General features: G+C 40.6%; 2 protein-coding genes across 22 annotated transcripts in view; one reads left to right on the forward strand and one right to left on the reverse strand.

Annotated features, from left to right (window-relative positions):
- Positions 1 to 10493, reverse strand: part of ATG13 (autophagy related 13) — a 23808-nt gene extending 13315 nt beyond the window's left edge. For 4 of the 19 annotated variants that reach the window (XM_083464338.1, XM_083464353.1, XM_083464350.1 and 1 more), the window contains exons 1-6: positions 9294 to 10269; positions 4623 to 4704; positions 3783 to 3863; positions 2977 to 3096; positions 1982 to 2028; positions 584 to 724 (exon numbers count right to left, since the gene is read on the reverse strand). In XM_083464338.1, coding sequence (XP_083320464.1) covers positions 584 to 724; positions 1982 to 2028; positions 2977 to 3096; positions 3783 to 3863; positions 4623 to 4691 — 458 coding nt within the window. In that variant the 5' untranslated portion in view covers positions 4692 to 4704; positions 9294 to 10269. Of the gene's footprint in view, positions 1 to 583; positions 725 to 1981; positions 2029 to 2976; positions 3097 to 3782; positions 3864 to 4622; positions 4705 to 5538; positions 5619 to 9293 lie in introns of those variants that run through there. The other 15 variants (XM_083464339.1, XM_083464354.1, XM_083464343.1 and 12 more) reach the window with 11 other exon arrangements.
- On the forward strand, positions 10247 to 16001 carry HARBI1 (harbinger transposase derived 1). Of its 3 annotated transcripts, none has more exons than XM_083465229.1 (3): positions 10247 to 10376; positions 13878 to 14577; positions 15276 to 16001. In XM_083465229.1, exons 2-3 carry the CDS (start codon positions 13908 to 13910, stop codon positions 15650 to 15652), a joined length of 1047 nt encoding a protein of 348 aa, XP_083321355.1. In that variant the 5' UTR covers positions 10247 to 10376; positions 13878 to 13907; the 3' UTR covers positions 15653 to 16001. The 3 variants fall into 3 exon arrangements, with proteins under 3 accessions (XP_083321355.1, XP_083321354.1, XP_083321353.1); XM_083465228.1 differs by having other exon boundaries at positions 10276 to 10404; XM_083465227.1 differs by lacking the exon at positions 10247 to 10376 and adding an exon at positions 10469 to 10610.

The following is a 16001-nucleotide window of genomic DNA, read 5'->3' on the forward strand; positions in this document are numbered from 1 at the left end:
GGTAGTATAAAGTCAGGTGCACTAAGTGTTTATCATTGAGCTGTGTCTTCTGATTTACAAAGTACTTTACAAGATTAAGATTCTTTACCCATACAATATTTATCTGAATATTATTGCCTTTTACTCATGAGTAACTGGGACTGAAAGACAGCAGTTTGCCCAATACCATCATCCAGTAAATTCATGGCTGAGCTGGAAATCTGAACCCACAGCTGATATGCTATTCACTGGTCAGCAGATGAACCAGAAATATCATTGTAAGACCCAATTCTGGCTTGCCTTTTCTTTTTAAAAAGGATCCCCCCTCACCCGCCAAACCTTTAGCAGTCCGAAAACTTTCTACCAGACATGTTCTAAGACAATGATGGGAGAAAAAAGTTATGTTTTAACTAAGGATCCTTTTAAAGGAAACAACTGAGGAAGCAAGCTGGCTTTTAAAGGGAAAGATATTCTAAGAATATGGAGAAGCTAAAGAAAAATAATGAAGCGTTGATCAAGAATTGCAAAATACCGTAGGAAAAAATGAGTGGGAAAAGTGCATAAGAGCCAATAGTTCTATTGTTTCTATTTCAATATTTATTACCTGTACAATATTACATATTCATGACCTTGTTTCCTAGAGAGTCTGTAGGCAGGAGTCACCCTTGTTATAGCAAGTAAAGACTTCAGTAATAGAGACAGTCTGTTGTACACAGTGTAAGAAACTTTGATTTCTTTATCACACCTAAAAAGCACACAGAAAGAGTTAGTCCGATATTCTCAATGAAGTGACACAAAGTACACTAATACAAGCTAGAGACAGTGACATTTGGGGTCTACACTAGATTTAGCCATGTAAAATAGAAGCAATTGAGATTACAACCTGCCCTTAGAAACACAATCTATTCATATACCTTATGCAATTTGTTCCCAAAGAATATTTATCGAATTGCAAAGAAGTATTTGCAGAAGTTACAAATAATCTTGTACTAGAATTAATTACTGTAAGTTTTTGAGCATTTTTAGCTTATTTTATTATATATTATATACTATATACTATATAGTAGATACCTATATAATTATCTTGCATAATTCTTATTTGTAATCAGTTAGAAATCCTTGTACTTCAGCACAAGATACACATGACTTTAAATACTGAGCAGGTATGTTCTGTGAAAAGACACTTGAATTTCTCAGCTAACAGATACCAAGAGTTCTCTCTTACTTGAATGATAAATGTGATAAAATCTTAAGTCCCTTTGCAATTTTTCTCGTCTAGGAGACAAGTAAAAGCTACGAAGCAGCAGATGCTTGTGGCTAATTATGTTTGCCTGATGCAGAATTTAAAAAAAAAAAATCAGAACTGCTGACTCACTGTAGATAATTTAACTCCAGTGTCTTCTACAACACTGTTAAATCAAAACATGCCATTTATATCATGGGTCAATAAGAGGATTTATTTTAGAGCTTTCTGCCATCTAATAATAACTGCCCTTTTAGATCCAGGGTGGATTGATTTAAATCAGTCATTTAAAATCACCAACAACCAAAACAACCAGCAGAAAATAACCTAATTTAACTCAACTTTCCTATTTTGTAATTCATGCATTTCCTAAACCTGAGTGCACACGAAGTGGTTGCTATTACCATTTAACCATATTGGCTTGCAACTATAGTCACTGAAGATAATCCAAACCCCACATGGTTTTAGCTCTACCCTGTTATATCTGCTTCTAGGCAAGTGGGGAAACTGTGAACATGACTAAGAACATAAAAAGAGTCCTGCTGGATCAGACCAAATAACTATTTAGTTGAGTATTCTGTTTCCCACAGTGGCCAACCAAATGCATATGGGAAGCCCACAAACAGAACATGAGTGCAACAGCCCTCTCCCATTGTTGTTTCCCAGCAACTAGTATTCAGATGAAGTCCTGTGCCCTTATGCACTCAGTCAGCCAAGAAGTATCTGCTTATTGGACAAGTATCAGCAACACACACTTACTTTTCATTCATTTCCAAACACCAAATTTCCAACTCCATGGAATCCCCCTGCAGTGGAAAAAGGAATGTTTAAATAACATCTTTGTGAGATGCTCAATGAATGGGGAAAACCTGCAAAATAAGTTTATCATCATATGAATAAACATTTTAGATCTTACTGTGGTCCCTTTGGAAGTTGAATGGAGACACAAAATTCAAAATACTACATGTAATAATGAATTTGTAGCTATGGTTTGCTCCTTCTGATTCATAAGATTAAAGATTTGCATATATAAACAGGAGACCCTTTCCCCCTTGTGAGATGCACTCAGCTTCCTTTTGACTTCAAATGACAAATATACCATATTTTTCGCTCTATAAGATGCACCAGACCACAAGACGCACCTAGTTTTTGGAGGAGGAAAACAAGAAAAAAAATATTTTGAATCTGCGCAGTGAAAGCAGCAATCCCTCTTGCTGTTCTGGCTTTTGTGATAGCTGCGCAGCCTGCATTTGCTCCATAAGATGCACACACATTTCCCCTTACTTTTTAGGAGGGAAAAAGTGAGTCTTATAGAGCAAAAAATACGGTACCTACAAATGGCCTCAACAGTTTGGCCCCATCCCACATACTTCTGGTGGGCTGTTGGTTTGTTGAAAGCAGCTTGGTTGCTAGTTTAAAGCTCACCCCTATACGTGGTAACCATCATACAGTTCATTTTTTATTTTTCTAATGATGATTATTTTAAAAACAGATACTGTATTTAGGCTGAAAAACTATTTTGGGTAGTTAGGGTGCCTCTACATGACCCTCTATAAAGAATGTGACAACAACATAGTAACTGCAGTTTATGACCTAGGGTGGCTCTTTTTTATGTATAGTCTCTCCTTAACAGTGTCAGTAGTGTTGTGTTAAAGAATTCTTGCAATAGATATCATGTACATAGTATGAAGACATTGCTGACATGAGCCTTAAACCATGAAGATGGCAAAAGTGTAGTTTTGCTTAGGCTTTACCTCAGAGGTTTTGAGAGAGATTTCCACACACATTGACCGTCCAACAGCAGGCAGCTGTCCTGCCAAGGCTTTTTTTGCTTCATGGGTAACTTCTGGGATATCTTTGATTGCCAAGTTGAACTGCAAAATTAAGAGAGTTGATTTTACTTTTGAGGAACTTATTTGAGAAATCTACCATGTGTCACACAACAGGAATGTATGTATTGGAACTTACAACTTATTGTATTTACTCAAATTTAATGCACACCTTTTTTTGCCAAATTTCATCGCAAAAATTAGTGTGTGCATTAGATTTGATGGCGCATTTACATTCGCAAGGAAATACTTTTTTGGTTTCCAGGTTTTGAACTTTGAGGTACACATTAGATTCGTGTAAAGACGACAACAGGACAAAATATTCTCTGCTGTCACACACTGATGATTACTAATAACAATCTTGCTTTACTTTACTTTTTTTTTGTAAAGCAGATAATACCATCACAAAAATTTCCCAGCTTCTTCCTTGTTCTCTCTATTTACAGTTCCTCTCTTGAGAGCTTTTATCAGAGCCACAGATGAAAAGCAATTAAGAGAAATCCACCCAGAATCAGCTGAGGTAGAAACTATTCAGACATATATATTATTTGTATACCCAGTACCACAAGATGCCCAAATAGTAGTTTTATGTGGTTAAAAAGAAAAGGAATACTGTTTAAACATTCTTGCATGGTTCTATGTCTGCAGTTCTGCTTCAGTCTTTTGTTTCCTGTATCTTAACATGGCACAAGTATGGGAATAATGGGATTCCTATGAGGAATATAGTTTACCCAGTCAGAGCCTGTTGGCGAGGATGATGATCGAGTACAGATTTTTTCACCAAGTCGGGCCTGGACAATCACTTGTACAGTCTGAAAGAGAAAATATGAGATTTGTGAGAAGTCAAGATTTGTTACTAAACAGGAGAGAGATGAGATGAAACACAGAAACAAAAGTAACTGCTTTCACTACTTCAGTGTTTTTGTTGGTCTTCCATTATTTTATCCTTCCCCTCTTGCTGTTGAGATCATTCACCTCTCTTGTTAGTAAAACCATACATTTCTCCTTTAACCTGTACACACGCTTTCCCAGCTTGCTCTGCAACATCTATACTAATCTCAGTCAATCAGCACAGGACAATCAATGGGTGCTATAGGATGCTGTCTATAAGCAAGGCTTTGATATCTAGATACCTCCCTTACCTAACCTGGCATCTTTCATATGTTTAGACTCAAGCTCCCAGCACACCTGGCCACTGTGTGGCTTCCTGCTTTGTCTACCTGGAATGCCAATTCCAAACTCCCTTTCCTTGACTCTTAAGCATGTGTGATTCAGTCCCAAGGTCTGCAGACGGGTCACCTGACAGTCAAACAGGAGCTAGTCATATTCAAAAGCTGGATGACTATGGGGCTTTGTTTTGTTTTGATACTATAATCTATATTTTTTGAAATCCAAATGAAGTCAGAGATCAGCAGAAAATGTTGTTTTAAAAGGTTTTGACATTGCATCAATCAACATTCTGGCTCGGCAGCATGGGGCACTGTAATAAGTACAGGGAGTTTTGGTTTGTCACAGTGCAACAGGAATGTGGATTATTTTTTTTACTTCTATTCCAAAAAACAATAAATTACCTTCAAGGCAAAAAATTTGATGAACTTGTCCAGGTCCTTCCTGTCCTGGGAGCTGAGATCAGTGTCCATTTCATATGGAAATCTAGAATAGAACAGGCATAAATATTCCAATTTGTTACTAACAGGAGAGAGAGCTTACTATGTTATTTAAACTAATCAAAGTTAATGAACTTCAGGAAACTACAGTAATCTTAAAGAGACATAAAACTAATCTTAACCTTGCTGAGATAAATTTGTTTGATTTACATTAATACACTACTAGCTACGAAGAGAATATGCACCAGTGAAAAGTTTATGTGCATTTTCAGAATCAGCTCAGTTGTTATGGGAACTGGAGCAGGAAAAGATCACATTTCATTTAAGCTGCTGAACTTGCTAGAACTAAGTGCCAAATGAGTTTGGTCATTATATGCATTTAAAGAAACTCTAGCATATTTGTACAAAGCAACAAGTCTACACATGGAAGTCATTCTTTCACATAAAAATTGACCTATGTAGGCAGCATAGCAATATTGGCAGGTGACTGAGCCCCTGATGGCAGTATAGCTGATGATATTTTTATTAAGTCATCCAATTGTGTTGCTGGAGTGGAGATGTGGGCAGAGCTGGCATTTGTCATGTCACAGCCCTACTGTAGCTATGTGCTAAATAAAAATAACAAGTCATACTTATGAGCAGGTGCTAGTCTGTCAAAGTTCATGCCATAATAAATATCCTCAAGGTACCACCAGACACTCCCCACCATCCCATAATGCTTCACAGGAACATTCCTTGCAACAATATAATGTTAAAATGCAATGGACTCAGCACTGGGCAAAAGTGCAGAGTATACCTGAACAATACTATCTCTTTCACTAAACAGGTGTGATATTTGATAAACTATTTCATTTCTTGATAAATGAACAATGATACCTACCTAGTTATCATGAAACTGTGACAGATAAAATGCAATGTAGAACAAAAAGGGCTAACAGATTTTACCTAAGCTGTGGTTAGGAAAATTTGCATGTTTGCTTGTTGAAAATAAAGTTATATATATCAGAATTTGACCAATATATGGATCATGAGCTGGATACAGACTAAGTCGTGCTTGAGAAGACCCACTAAAATCAATGGAACACAAATTGACTAACTTGTCCCGTGAATTTGAGGGGATCATGCTAAACATCACACACTATTTTCCTCAGTGATCTACCAATGTTACTGAACACAGCTGGAGCCTGAATGTCAGAATATTTATTTTTAGCCCAGAGGATAACCAACATTATCTAAAAGGTGAGATTTTTGTACCTATGAGCCAGTCAGGTCAGGGAACTATTGGGTTCTATGCTTCAGAAAGCCATATTTTTTTGCAACTGACACCCCCATCACCACATGAAAACCAATACACATAAACTGTAACACTTATCAAAAATTTCATTTTTGAAGTTTTGAAGAAAAACTTCCATTATATAATGGAAATCTAACACAAATTCACATATGTGACACACCTTCTTTGTCATGGTCCATTGTATATTTCAGACATGCTTGCGCTTTACTGCATGGTGGTAATTTCCACAGGACCAATCCTACTCTAAACCCTTGTTGCTTTTAGTGCCTCTTTCCTGAGTAACTATAATACACAGCATATCTAAAGCAAAATATTTCTATTTCTGTTGTTGTTGTTATTTATATAACACTTTTCAGGTGATTCTCACGAAGTGGTTTACAAAAAAAAAAATTTAAATTAATAAGTGATAATTAAAACTGTGTAATAAAGCAGCCAAAAACAAATTACAATGACTTTCCCCCCCAAAAGCTAGATATCAACTTCTCTCAGGTCAAAACTGTTCTTTAATAACACTGTGGTGGCAGGTTTCTTTTTACAGGGTAAGGAAACAGCTTTCTTTGCTCTCTATTCTGGCAGACACATTTAAAACAAAGGGTGTTAAGAAATGAGTAACCTCAACCCATATAGTATTTCAATGAGAAGACAGGATGGACAATTATACTGTTTAAGTCTCTCAGTGCAGTGATTCTAGAACCTTCACAAGGTACTAGAATATCAGAGATACTTCATGATTCTCAGGTTACAGATCATTCGCTTTGGGATGAACTGTAGCTCAGTAGTAAGGCATTAACTTTGGAGACAGAAAGTTCCAGGTTTAATCACCAGTTAAAAGTACTTCGGTAACAGGAAGATGTGAAAAACTTTGGATCAACAACTTTGAAAGCTACTGCCATTCAAAATATCCAATACTGGGCTAGATGCACTCAGTATAAGACAGTTTTCTATTTCACAAGGCTTTCCAATTAACAGCAGCATTGCTTTCTCTAGTGCAAACTCCTTAAAAGCAGTAAAACATTTTAAAAGATCCCAATAAAAAAATTCAAATAAAAGCCAAACACTTCTGGGTGACACACAAAGCATTTATGAACCTGCTCCTCCTTTGCCTGTTTACCATGTTTTGAGAGTAGGGAGCAGTTGTCTTGGCAACATTTGCATCACAATCTCCTAAGAGGAACAAGAAACACTAGATAGAGCTCCAACTTAGGGGTTGAGTCTTTCAGGAGAAATAATTATCCTTGAATTCAAGTCCAGGCAGATCTAATGTATGCCACCTCACCATTAGTCTTTCTTGGACCCAGAGAACTGAGTGTAATGTTAAAGTTAAGAAATTTTAGCCTGCTCAGTACCTGGAAAGGAGTGTTTGTGGGAATCCACTGTAAGTTACTGATTTCCTGAATTAAAAAACAACAGCTACATGTAATAATAATTATAAATTATTTAACAACATTAGAAGAAAACTGACTATATAATATTTTGGGCCAGTAAGAATATGTTGCAGTATGGAGTGCTTCTGTATAGTGCTCCAGTAAGCCAAGCCTTCCTTCCTTACACTCCTGGCGTCACCCACCTCAGTCAATGTACTCAGCCTTCAATAGGCTGTTTTGACTCCCCTGCCTCAACCTAAAGATTTTTAGTACTTTTGCAAGCTGGGATACCCAGAAGCCTGCTGATATCTCTCTCTTGTGCATGCATGGTAATGTTTTGATTACATAAACACTGGCCCTTGGATAATTGAATTTGCTCTTAGTACAGATTCTATGATAGAAAGCATATGTCTATAAACTTGACAAGCCGGATCTCATTTTGTTCTGGAATGAAAATTAATTCTGTTACATCATGAACATATATTTCTAAATTTGGAGAAAATAATAAATATGATGTCCTAAAGACCTATGGTTCTCTTATCCCCATTTATTCTGTTTCCTAAAATAGTGAGACAGCTTACCAGAATTCCCCATTTTGTACCTCCTGAGGGCTGCTTCCAGCGTGTCTAGTATAATATGTGTACCTACAACACTGCCCACTATGTGCAAGAACCATTTAATTCTGTTTGATTTGTGTGCTCTCTACAGATGTCATGAAAAGCCACGGCTGGCTCTGGGGTCCCTCAGTGAATGCAGCATACATGAAAATCAACTAGAGCAGACATAAAATTCTAACACTTTACAAGGAACCCTATTGGCAGATATAGCACACAGAGGCATATGCCTTAATTCCTGTAAATATGAAGCAGCCCAATTTTAGGTTTTGTGATAGATTTTATTCTTGATAGGAACCAAACTATGATTACCAACTTTTTTATTCTTGTTGTTACAACAAACTGGAAGGCAGCAAACATTGATTAGTCCCTAAGTTAATATAAATTCTATGGGGAAAGAAATGAAGAAATGTAATTTTAAGGCAAATAAAAACATGTTTCTAAAATGCCTTTTCGCTTTTATTGAAATACAAAAAAGCCAGTGATTCTAACTAAACTATTTTTTGTTTATGTGAATGGCCTAGTTTTTCCATTACGCAATAGGTATTTTAAAGACCCAGAGCCACATTCCAATGCAGAGTTAGGCACACCAAGACTGAAATACTAAACATATTAACTAGAGAGAAAGTCCCACTCCTTGTAGCAGAATTGCACTGTTTTGGTTAAGATTTCAGTGAACTTAAGCATACTTGAATTTGTGTTGAATTGTGGCCCAAGAGATTGAAAATCCTCACATTATTTCAGTCACATTTTTGCCTGAAAGATTTAGAAATATCTCTAGATCAAAAGTCCATGAGGTCAGATCACATGATGAAGACAAAGTATGCAGCATAAAGACTGGCAGCTTGATCCTCAAAGGAACACATGATGTAGAACTAGTTAGTGAAAATAGGTCCTGTGTTGCTGGAATCCTTTGAAGACTGTTGCTTTAAAGCAGCTTAATCAGTTATCAGCAGCAGATCTGAAACAACTTCAGTCAACAAAACTCCATTTTGGCAAGGTCATGAAATAAGTTACAGATATATTCAAGCTCCCACATCACACATGCTAAGAAATTTAGTGGTGTAGCTGGGTTTAAACCCAAGGTCATGCACGTGCCACGTCATACGTTGACTACATCACATCCTCAAGGAGGTTTTATTTTCAGTACTCCTTAGGTTCTGAAAGGTTTGTCTAGAAATAAACAGTCCTCACAGCCCTATTTTCCTTACTACCCACAACTCTATACAATCAGACTGTGATCCGCTGCTCTCCCCACCCCTACCTTCTCTGTGGGAGCAGTCCCATCACCCTACCCCAGCAGAAGCCTAGTCGAAACCCATCAAATTATGTGCATCTGAGGTGCGGGGGGGGGGGGGATTACCTGCGGGAAGAAGGCTGAGGTGATGGCTCGGGGTCTCATTCCGGGGACGAGCCCGGAGGCTATCCTAGCCCCTCCTCATGGTCAGACCCAGTGGGCCTCTCCGAAATCCTCGCGGCCGGTTTCGACTCGAAGGGCTGGAAGGGGCCGCCCTCGCCGCCTCCTGTGGCTTCTTTCCTTGGAGAGGAGACGTGGCAGTGAACGTCCTTTGCTGGGTCACCTCAGGAACCCCAATGGGGGCTCGCAGCACCAAGACCCCTCCGGCCCCGCAGACTTGAGGGCCGCCCGCCTCTCGTTTCCCTTCTTCCTGGCGCACCTTTCGCGCTCGGCTCCGCTGCCCAATTCCCGCGCGGGACAAGGCTTTTTCCTCAGCCCCCGTCTGGGAATATGGCGGGGGTGGGGGTGCGCGTAGATTCGTAGCCCAAGCCTGCGGGAAAACAGGGCCTGCTGGGGGGAAGGCCTGTTGAGACCTTTGGCCCCGAGGCGGGTGACCAATATCCGGCCTCCACTCGCCGCTGCCCAGTGCTTGGTCCAGCCCAGGGAAGGGGTTGGGAATGCCCGAGGCTGGCTGGCCCGCGTACGAGTGGAGTCTCCGCTTGCGCCGCCCCTTCGAGGAAGGCTCTGAGGAACCGGCGCCGGCCTTCGAGGAGAAGTCGCTCAGTCTGCTGGCCCTACGAGCCGACCTGCCCGTCGTCGCAGGTTACACATCCAGAGTGTCCCTCACGGCCGCAGACTCCCCCTGCAGCCGCCGCCACCGCCGCCATTGCTGCTGTTTGTTTTCATCCGTTTAGGGCGAGCGGGGAACGCTGACTCCGCATCCGCCGCGGCACTTTCCACAGAGACGAGGACCCGCCTCCCGTTATCAGCGACGCCCCCCCGCCCCAATGGGCCAGCCCACAGCCGTTAAGTATCGGCGGGAGGCGGGAATGCCCACCTCGGAGGCTTAAAGGGTTGAAGGGCCGGTCTCGTGAGGAATCTGCGATTGGGAATGAACAGGCCGGGCGTCGTGAGAGGGACTTGGAGCTCCGCCTCGGGATCCTGGTGCTGGGAAGGGACTTCGGGACAGGCTCCCCTTGCGCTACCGCGGTAAATCGAGGGCCCGGCGGAGAGGGAGGTGTGGACGCATAGACGCGCCGCCAAACATGCTTATATCCTGCGCTTTCAGTCTTCCGCCAAGCGCAGCCCCCTCTCCCGCTTCCGTCCTCCCTGGAAGACCCCCTTGCGCCCCCCCCCCCAGTCTTCTCCCCGCTTCTCTAGGGAGGAACTTGTAGTCCCCCACAGGGCCGGAATAAGGTTTGATGAGGCCCTAAGCTACTGAAGGTAATGGGGCCCTTTATATGTCCGGCTGTCCTTTGTCAACAACAAATTGCCGCTGTTTTTTGTGTTGAATACTGTATATACTATATGGTAATTTATGGACCTAATAGGTATCTAAAGCCGTTTGCACATAACAAATAGGAGCCTACACAACACAAAATACTGTTGCTGTATGTAGGTTTTATTTTATTTGTTTTTTATCTTATATTTTGGAAATGTACATCCATTTTTTTTCCTTTAAATTTTTTTGGGACCCCCAAGAGAGTGGAGCCCTAAGCTATAACTTGTTTAGCTTATACGTAAATCTGGCACTGGTCCACCAGATGGTGTTGCACTACCATTGCCACCATTGGCCATGCTGGCCGGTGCTGATGGGGAGAGTTGGAGCGGGTGAGATTTCCCACAACTACTGTTGGGTTACCCTGCTGCATGTTCCGCTTTCACAGCATCCTCCAATAAGGCAAATTCATGCCCCTTTCGCAGAGACCTGCCTGCTTTTCAGCTCTCTTTTGCAGTTCCTGCTTCATCAGGTGCTCTTCACTTCCCACCACAAACAGTTTAATGCCTCGTTGCCATTCTTCTCCCTCTCTTTTACCCCTTCCGTCATTCATGCTTTGGGTCCTTTAGGAAAGTCATTCCTGGTGGCTCCACCGAGAAGCATGAATGAAACCTTGAAAGTGACACATGAGAACCCAGCTGGATTAGACCACAGGCCCATTTGATTCTGTATTGTGCTCTCACACAGTGACTAACCAGATGCCTGGAGATGGCCTCCTTCTTTGGGTGCACTATATTCTTCAAACATAGTCTTGAGTGTCAGACGTGTATTTTGCTGCACAAAGGTTATTGCATGTTTTTGTAGACATACTCATATAGATGTGTCTCATGTATGTTAAAAGACAAAACATTGCATTCTCAGACATTGATAATGATGCTACATTTCCTCCTAAATCTATTTATCTCAAAATGATGATAGGGATATTAATGACATATCAGTTACAACAGTTAATTGTGGGCTTAACAACTAGCTGCTAAATACCAGGAATAATTTTTTTAAGTAGACATATTGCCTCAGCTGTTACTGAGACAAAATAATATATTACACATATGTCAGTTGCAACTACTTTTGTATTCATCGCTGGAAAAAGGAAAGCATTTATCTTTTAGTCTCTTGGCTGGAATCTACACACATTTAGAAAACACTATGAAAATGCTTTTTTTAAAAAAGTTTTGAAAAACACATTGAATTTGGCATAGCTCACTCTCGCCATCTAGTGTCACATTTGTATATTGCACTCTACAACACATTTAAAATATTTTATTTGCAGCTGTGTAGCTGAGTCTTGGTAGCAGAGTCTGTATGTATGCTGGCACGTCTTCTGAATTGGTTTATTGACGTAGGTAAAACCTGCCTTGTTTTTGACAACTTGCCTGGTACTCATGGGTGACCAGGAAATTCATGTAGGTGAATGAACAGGTTGGTGGAGAAGGAGTGGGTTACTTGGTTTCCTTTATGCCACTCCACTTGGTTTCTTTGCTAGCCAGGCAGGAAGGAAAGCCTATTCTTTCATAACCACGAAATAGGCTAGTGAAGGAGGAGCAGATATACCCTTCCTTCCTACATGCCCTTTCACTTAGCCAGCTGGTTAAAAAAGCTGCCTTCTAAGAGTCTAGTAGCTTGCATTTTCATGTTGGCCACAGAAGAGGGGACTTTCCCTCCTCCATGGCCACCATGGCAACACAGACTTCTGGCTTCTTAGTAAGCTGTGGTGGTGAGCTAATTACTTTTGTGGGCTTATTTTCAATGATGGCTAATACTAGGTAATCCCTCAGTTGTTTGGGGGAATTCACACCTTTGGTATCAGATGTTCATAGAGGAACCAGACCAGATTCAATCCATTGGTTTTTGGTTTTTATTATTATTAAATTGTTAATCTTGTGAGTGCACAATAACACAACTATTATGAGAGAAGGGGATGACAATCAAGCATTGTCCATACATTCAGAGGGACAGAATGTTATGTTTATGTAATGCAACACATGGGTATATGAAGAGGGGGAAATGCTTATTACATACAGGAATGAGGAGATAATGCAAACTATTAACATTTTGGCTCTTTCCAGCAATGGACTCCAACTGAGAACAGAAAAATTCTCTTGTAGAGATGCTACCCTAAACTTATAGGCTATATCTGATACCAAAGTGCCCCTTACATTGCTATTTAATTAGATACCTACCTGCCTCCTTTGTATTATAACTACTGGGAGTCACTGGTAGACATTAAAAAACAGGATACAAGAAATACAGTATTACTTTGTTGAAACTTTGATTTTGCAAGATTGGAACTCCTTGGTTCTCAGGACAGCTCCTTGCCACTAGAATATGACTGACTTGCTTAACAATGGAAAAGAGTGGTTGGGTGAAGCATCCCTGTTTATATAACTTGTTCTTCTTAGGCACATAATTTCAGTACATTTATCAACTCCAGTTGTTCCAGAATTCTAGATTTTGTGTGCACTTGGACAAACAGAAAAAATATCCTTGAGGGACAGCACAGCTTATTAACAAGCATTAGAACAAAGCAACTCTTTGTTTTTCAGTGCTGCACGTTTCTAAAAATATCACCAGCTTAAGTTTTGCCAATTCACACCCTCATGCCTCATACAGCCAATTAATTTTAATGCAGTAACACATAAAGAAAGAAATTTTCCTAGTCTTGTTTAACCGGTTCAGAGAGAGAATGTAAACATAGCACTAATTTATTGTGAAATATGTACTCAACAGTTCCAATTTTGCGTATGACCCAAGGTCAGTACTAATTGTGCATTCTTGCTTTCTCAAGAATGTCCCATGACCCTGTGTGAAATTATATACAGCTCCAAAAAAAATTCCACTGGAAATTTCCCAGAACTACGACCATGATTCATTGGCTCTTTCATTGAAATTAATAGCAGAATCCCATGGAGATAATATTGTCAGCTTTTCTGGTAGAATGTTATCTGGTAGGACTCAGCCATGTTAATAGGACTGTGGGAAAGTTTTCTATATTTCTTTTCCTTGTGTTCTCAGTTGTCTGATCTGGTCTCATAGCAATTAGTGTAAATGCCAAGTTAAATTAAAGTGTACATTTGTAAACTAATTTCAAAACCCTATTTACTTAAGCCAATAGGTTTATTTGTGTGTAATTAGTATGAAATTGACAGTAGAGTCAAGTAGGCTGTTAGGATCCATGTCCTCAATTTTCCTTTTTTTTTTTGGCTCCAATGTAGGTGAGTAGAGAGAAGAAAGATCAACCCCTCATGGCTGTTCCCATAGCCATTCTTGATTGTGATCTCTTGCTATATGGTCGTGGGCATAGAACACTTGATCGTTTCAAACTGGAGGATGTGACGGATGAATATCTGGTGTCTATGTATGGCTTCCCACGTCACTTCATTTACTATCTGGTGGATCTTCTGGGTGCCAGCCTTTCTCGTCCTACACAACGATCAAGGGCCATTAGCCCAGAGACGCAAATTCTTGCTGCATTAGGTTTTTACACTTCTGGTTCTTTCCAGACTCGCATGGGAGATGCCATTGGCATCAGCCAGGCCTCTATGAGCCGTTGTGTTGCCAATGTTACTGAGGCCCTGGTGGAGAGGGCATCTCAGTTCATTCATTTCCCAGATGATGAAGTGTCGGTGCAGCATCTGAAAGATGACTTTTATGGGCTGGCAGGTATGCCAGGGGTACTAGGACTAGTTGATTGCAACCATGTCGCAATAAAGGCACCCAGTGCTGAGGACTTGTCATATGTGAATAGAAAGGGCCTTCATTCTTTAAACTGCCTGCTGGTTTGTGACGCCAGGGGAATGCTACTGAGTGCGGAAACACACTGGCCAGGCAGCTTGCAGGACTGTGCTGTGCTGCAGCAGTCAGCCCTCAGGAACCAGTTTGAAGCTGGCATGCACAAAGATGGCTGGCTACTTGGTAAGTTCTTTCTCATGACTGGCATCTTTGAAAGTCTATTTTGGTGGAATTTCTGTTTGGTTCTGTGACATGCCACATAACAGTTATGTGTCAAAACTGCAGATTTTACAGTTCTCCCTCTATAAAGATAAATCAAACAAAGCTAGCATGAAACAGAATAATAGGGTAGCATAAAACATAGAATCTTAGAGTTGGAAGGGACCCCAAGGGTCATCTAGCCCAACCCCTTGCAATGCAGGAACCTCTGCAAAAGCATCAGTGACAGATGGCCATCCAACCTTTGAGTCCACCACTTCTCATGGTCAACAGCTCTGACTGTCAGAAAGTTTTACCAAATGTTTAGTCTGAATCTCCTTCCTTGCAACTTGAAGCCATTGGTTCGAGTCCTACCCTCCAGAGCAGGAGAAAACAAGCACGCTCCCTCCTCCATGTGACAGCCCTTAAGATATTTGAAGACGGTTATCATATCAGTCTCCTCTCAGTCTCCTCTTTTCCAGGCTAAACATACCCAGCTCCTTCAAGCGCTCTTCATAAGGCTTAGTTTCCAGACTCTTGCTCATCTTGGTTGCCCTCCTGACTTCATACACATTTCTGGCATCATATAGATGCCTGGTTTTATTATCAGGTGGTGGAATTATTTTCACTCTCCTGTCCCTGTTTGGTTTGTGATCTTTCTTTCTTTCTTTTTCTTTTGACAGGTGATAGTTCATTCTTTCTTCGCACTTGGCTAATGACCCCTCTGCATATTCCTGAAACGCCTGCAGAGTGCCGGTATAACATGGCACATTCAGCCACTCACAATGTCATTGAACGTACATTCAGGACAATTCGGTCCCACTTCCGTTGTCTGGATGGGTCAAAGGGCACGTTGCAGTATTCTCCCGAGAAGGCCAGCCACATCATTCTGGCTTGCTGCGTGCTTCATAACATTTCTCTAGAGCATGGACTGGATGTGTGGTCTTCCCAAACGATGGGACAGATGGAACAGCCAGAGGAAGAATATGAACATATGGAATCACTTGACTCTGAAGCTGATCGAGTTCGTCAGGAATTATTACTCACTCATTTTAGCTAACATTACAAGACATACTAAGTTGGACATATTAAATGACATGCAAACATTTATGATAGATCCTGATTTTCCTCTTACATTCAGCAAGAGAAATAAATGGGGATGCAACTATTGAAATTGAAATTTTGTGTTTGTATAATATTTTGCATTTACTATTTTGGTTTCATTGTGCACATTGCATCTGATTCCGTCAGTACTCAGTATTTCAGTACCTGCTGCTTTTTAGTGTCCAGCCTTATTGGAGGACCATTTATCAAGGACAATATGATATGGGAGGAATGCATATTCAGTTTAATATTGTATTTTTAAGTATTTAAAAATAATAAAATGTATTTTGTGTATGGTGTAACAG

This window comes from Podarcis liolepis, assembly GCF_965112155.1.
Source record: "Podarcis liolepis genome assembly, chromosome: 1".
NCBI lineage: Eukaryota > Metazoa > Chordata > Lepidosauria > Squamata > Lacertidae > Podarcis > Podarcis liolepis.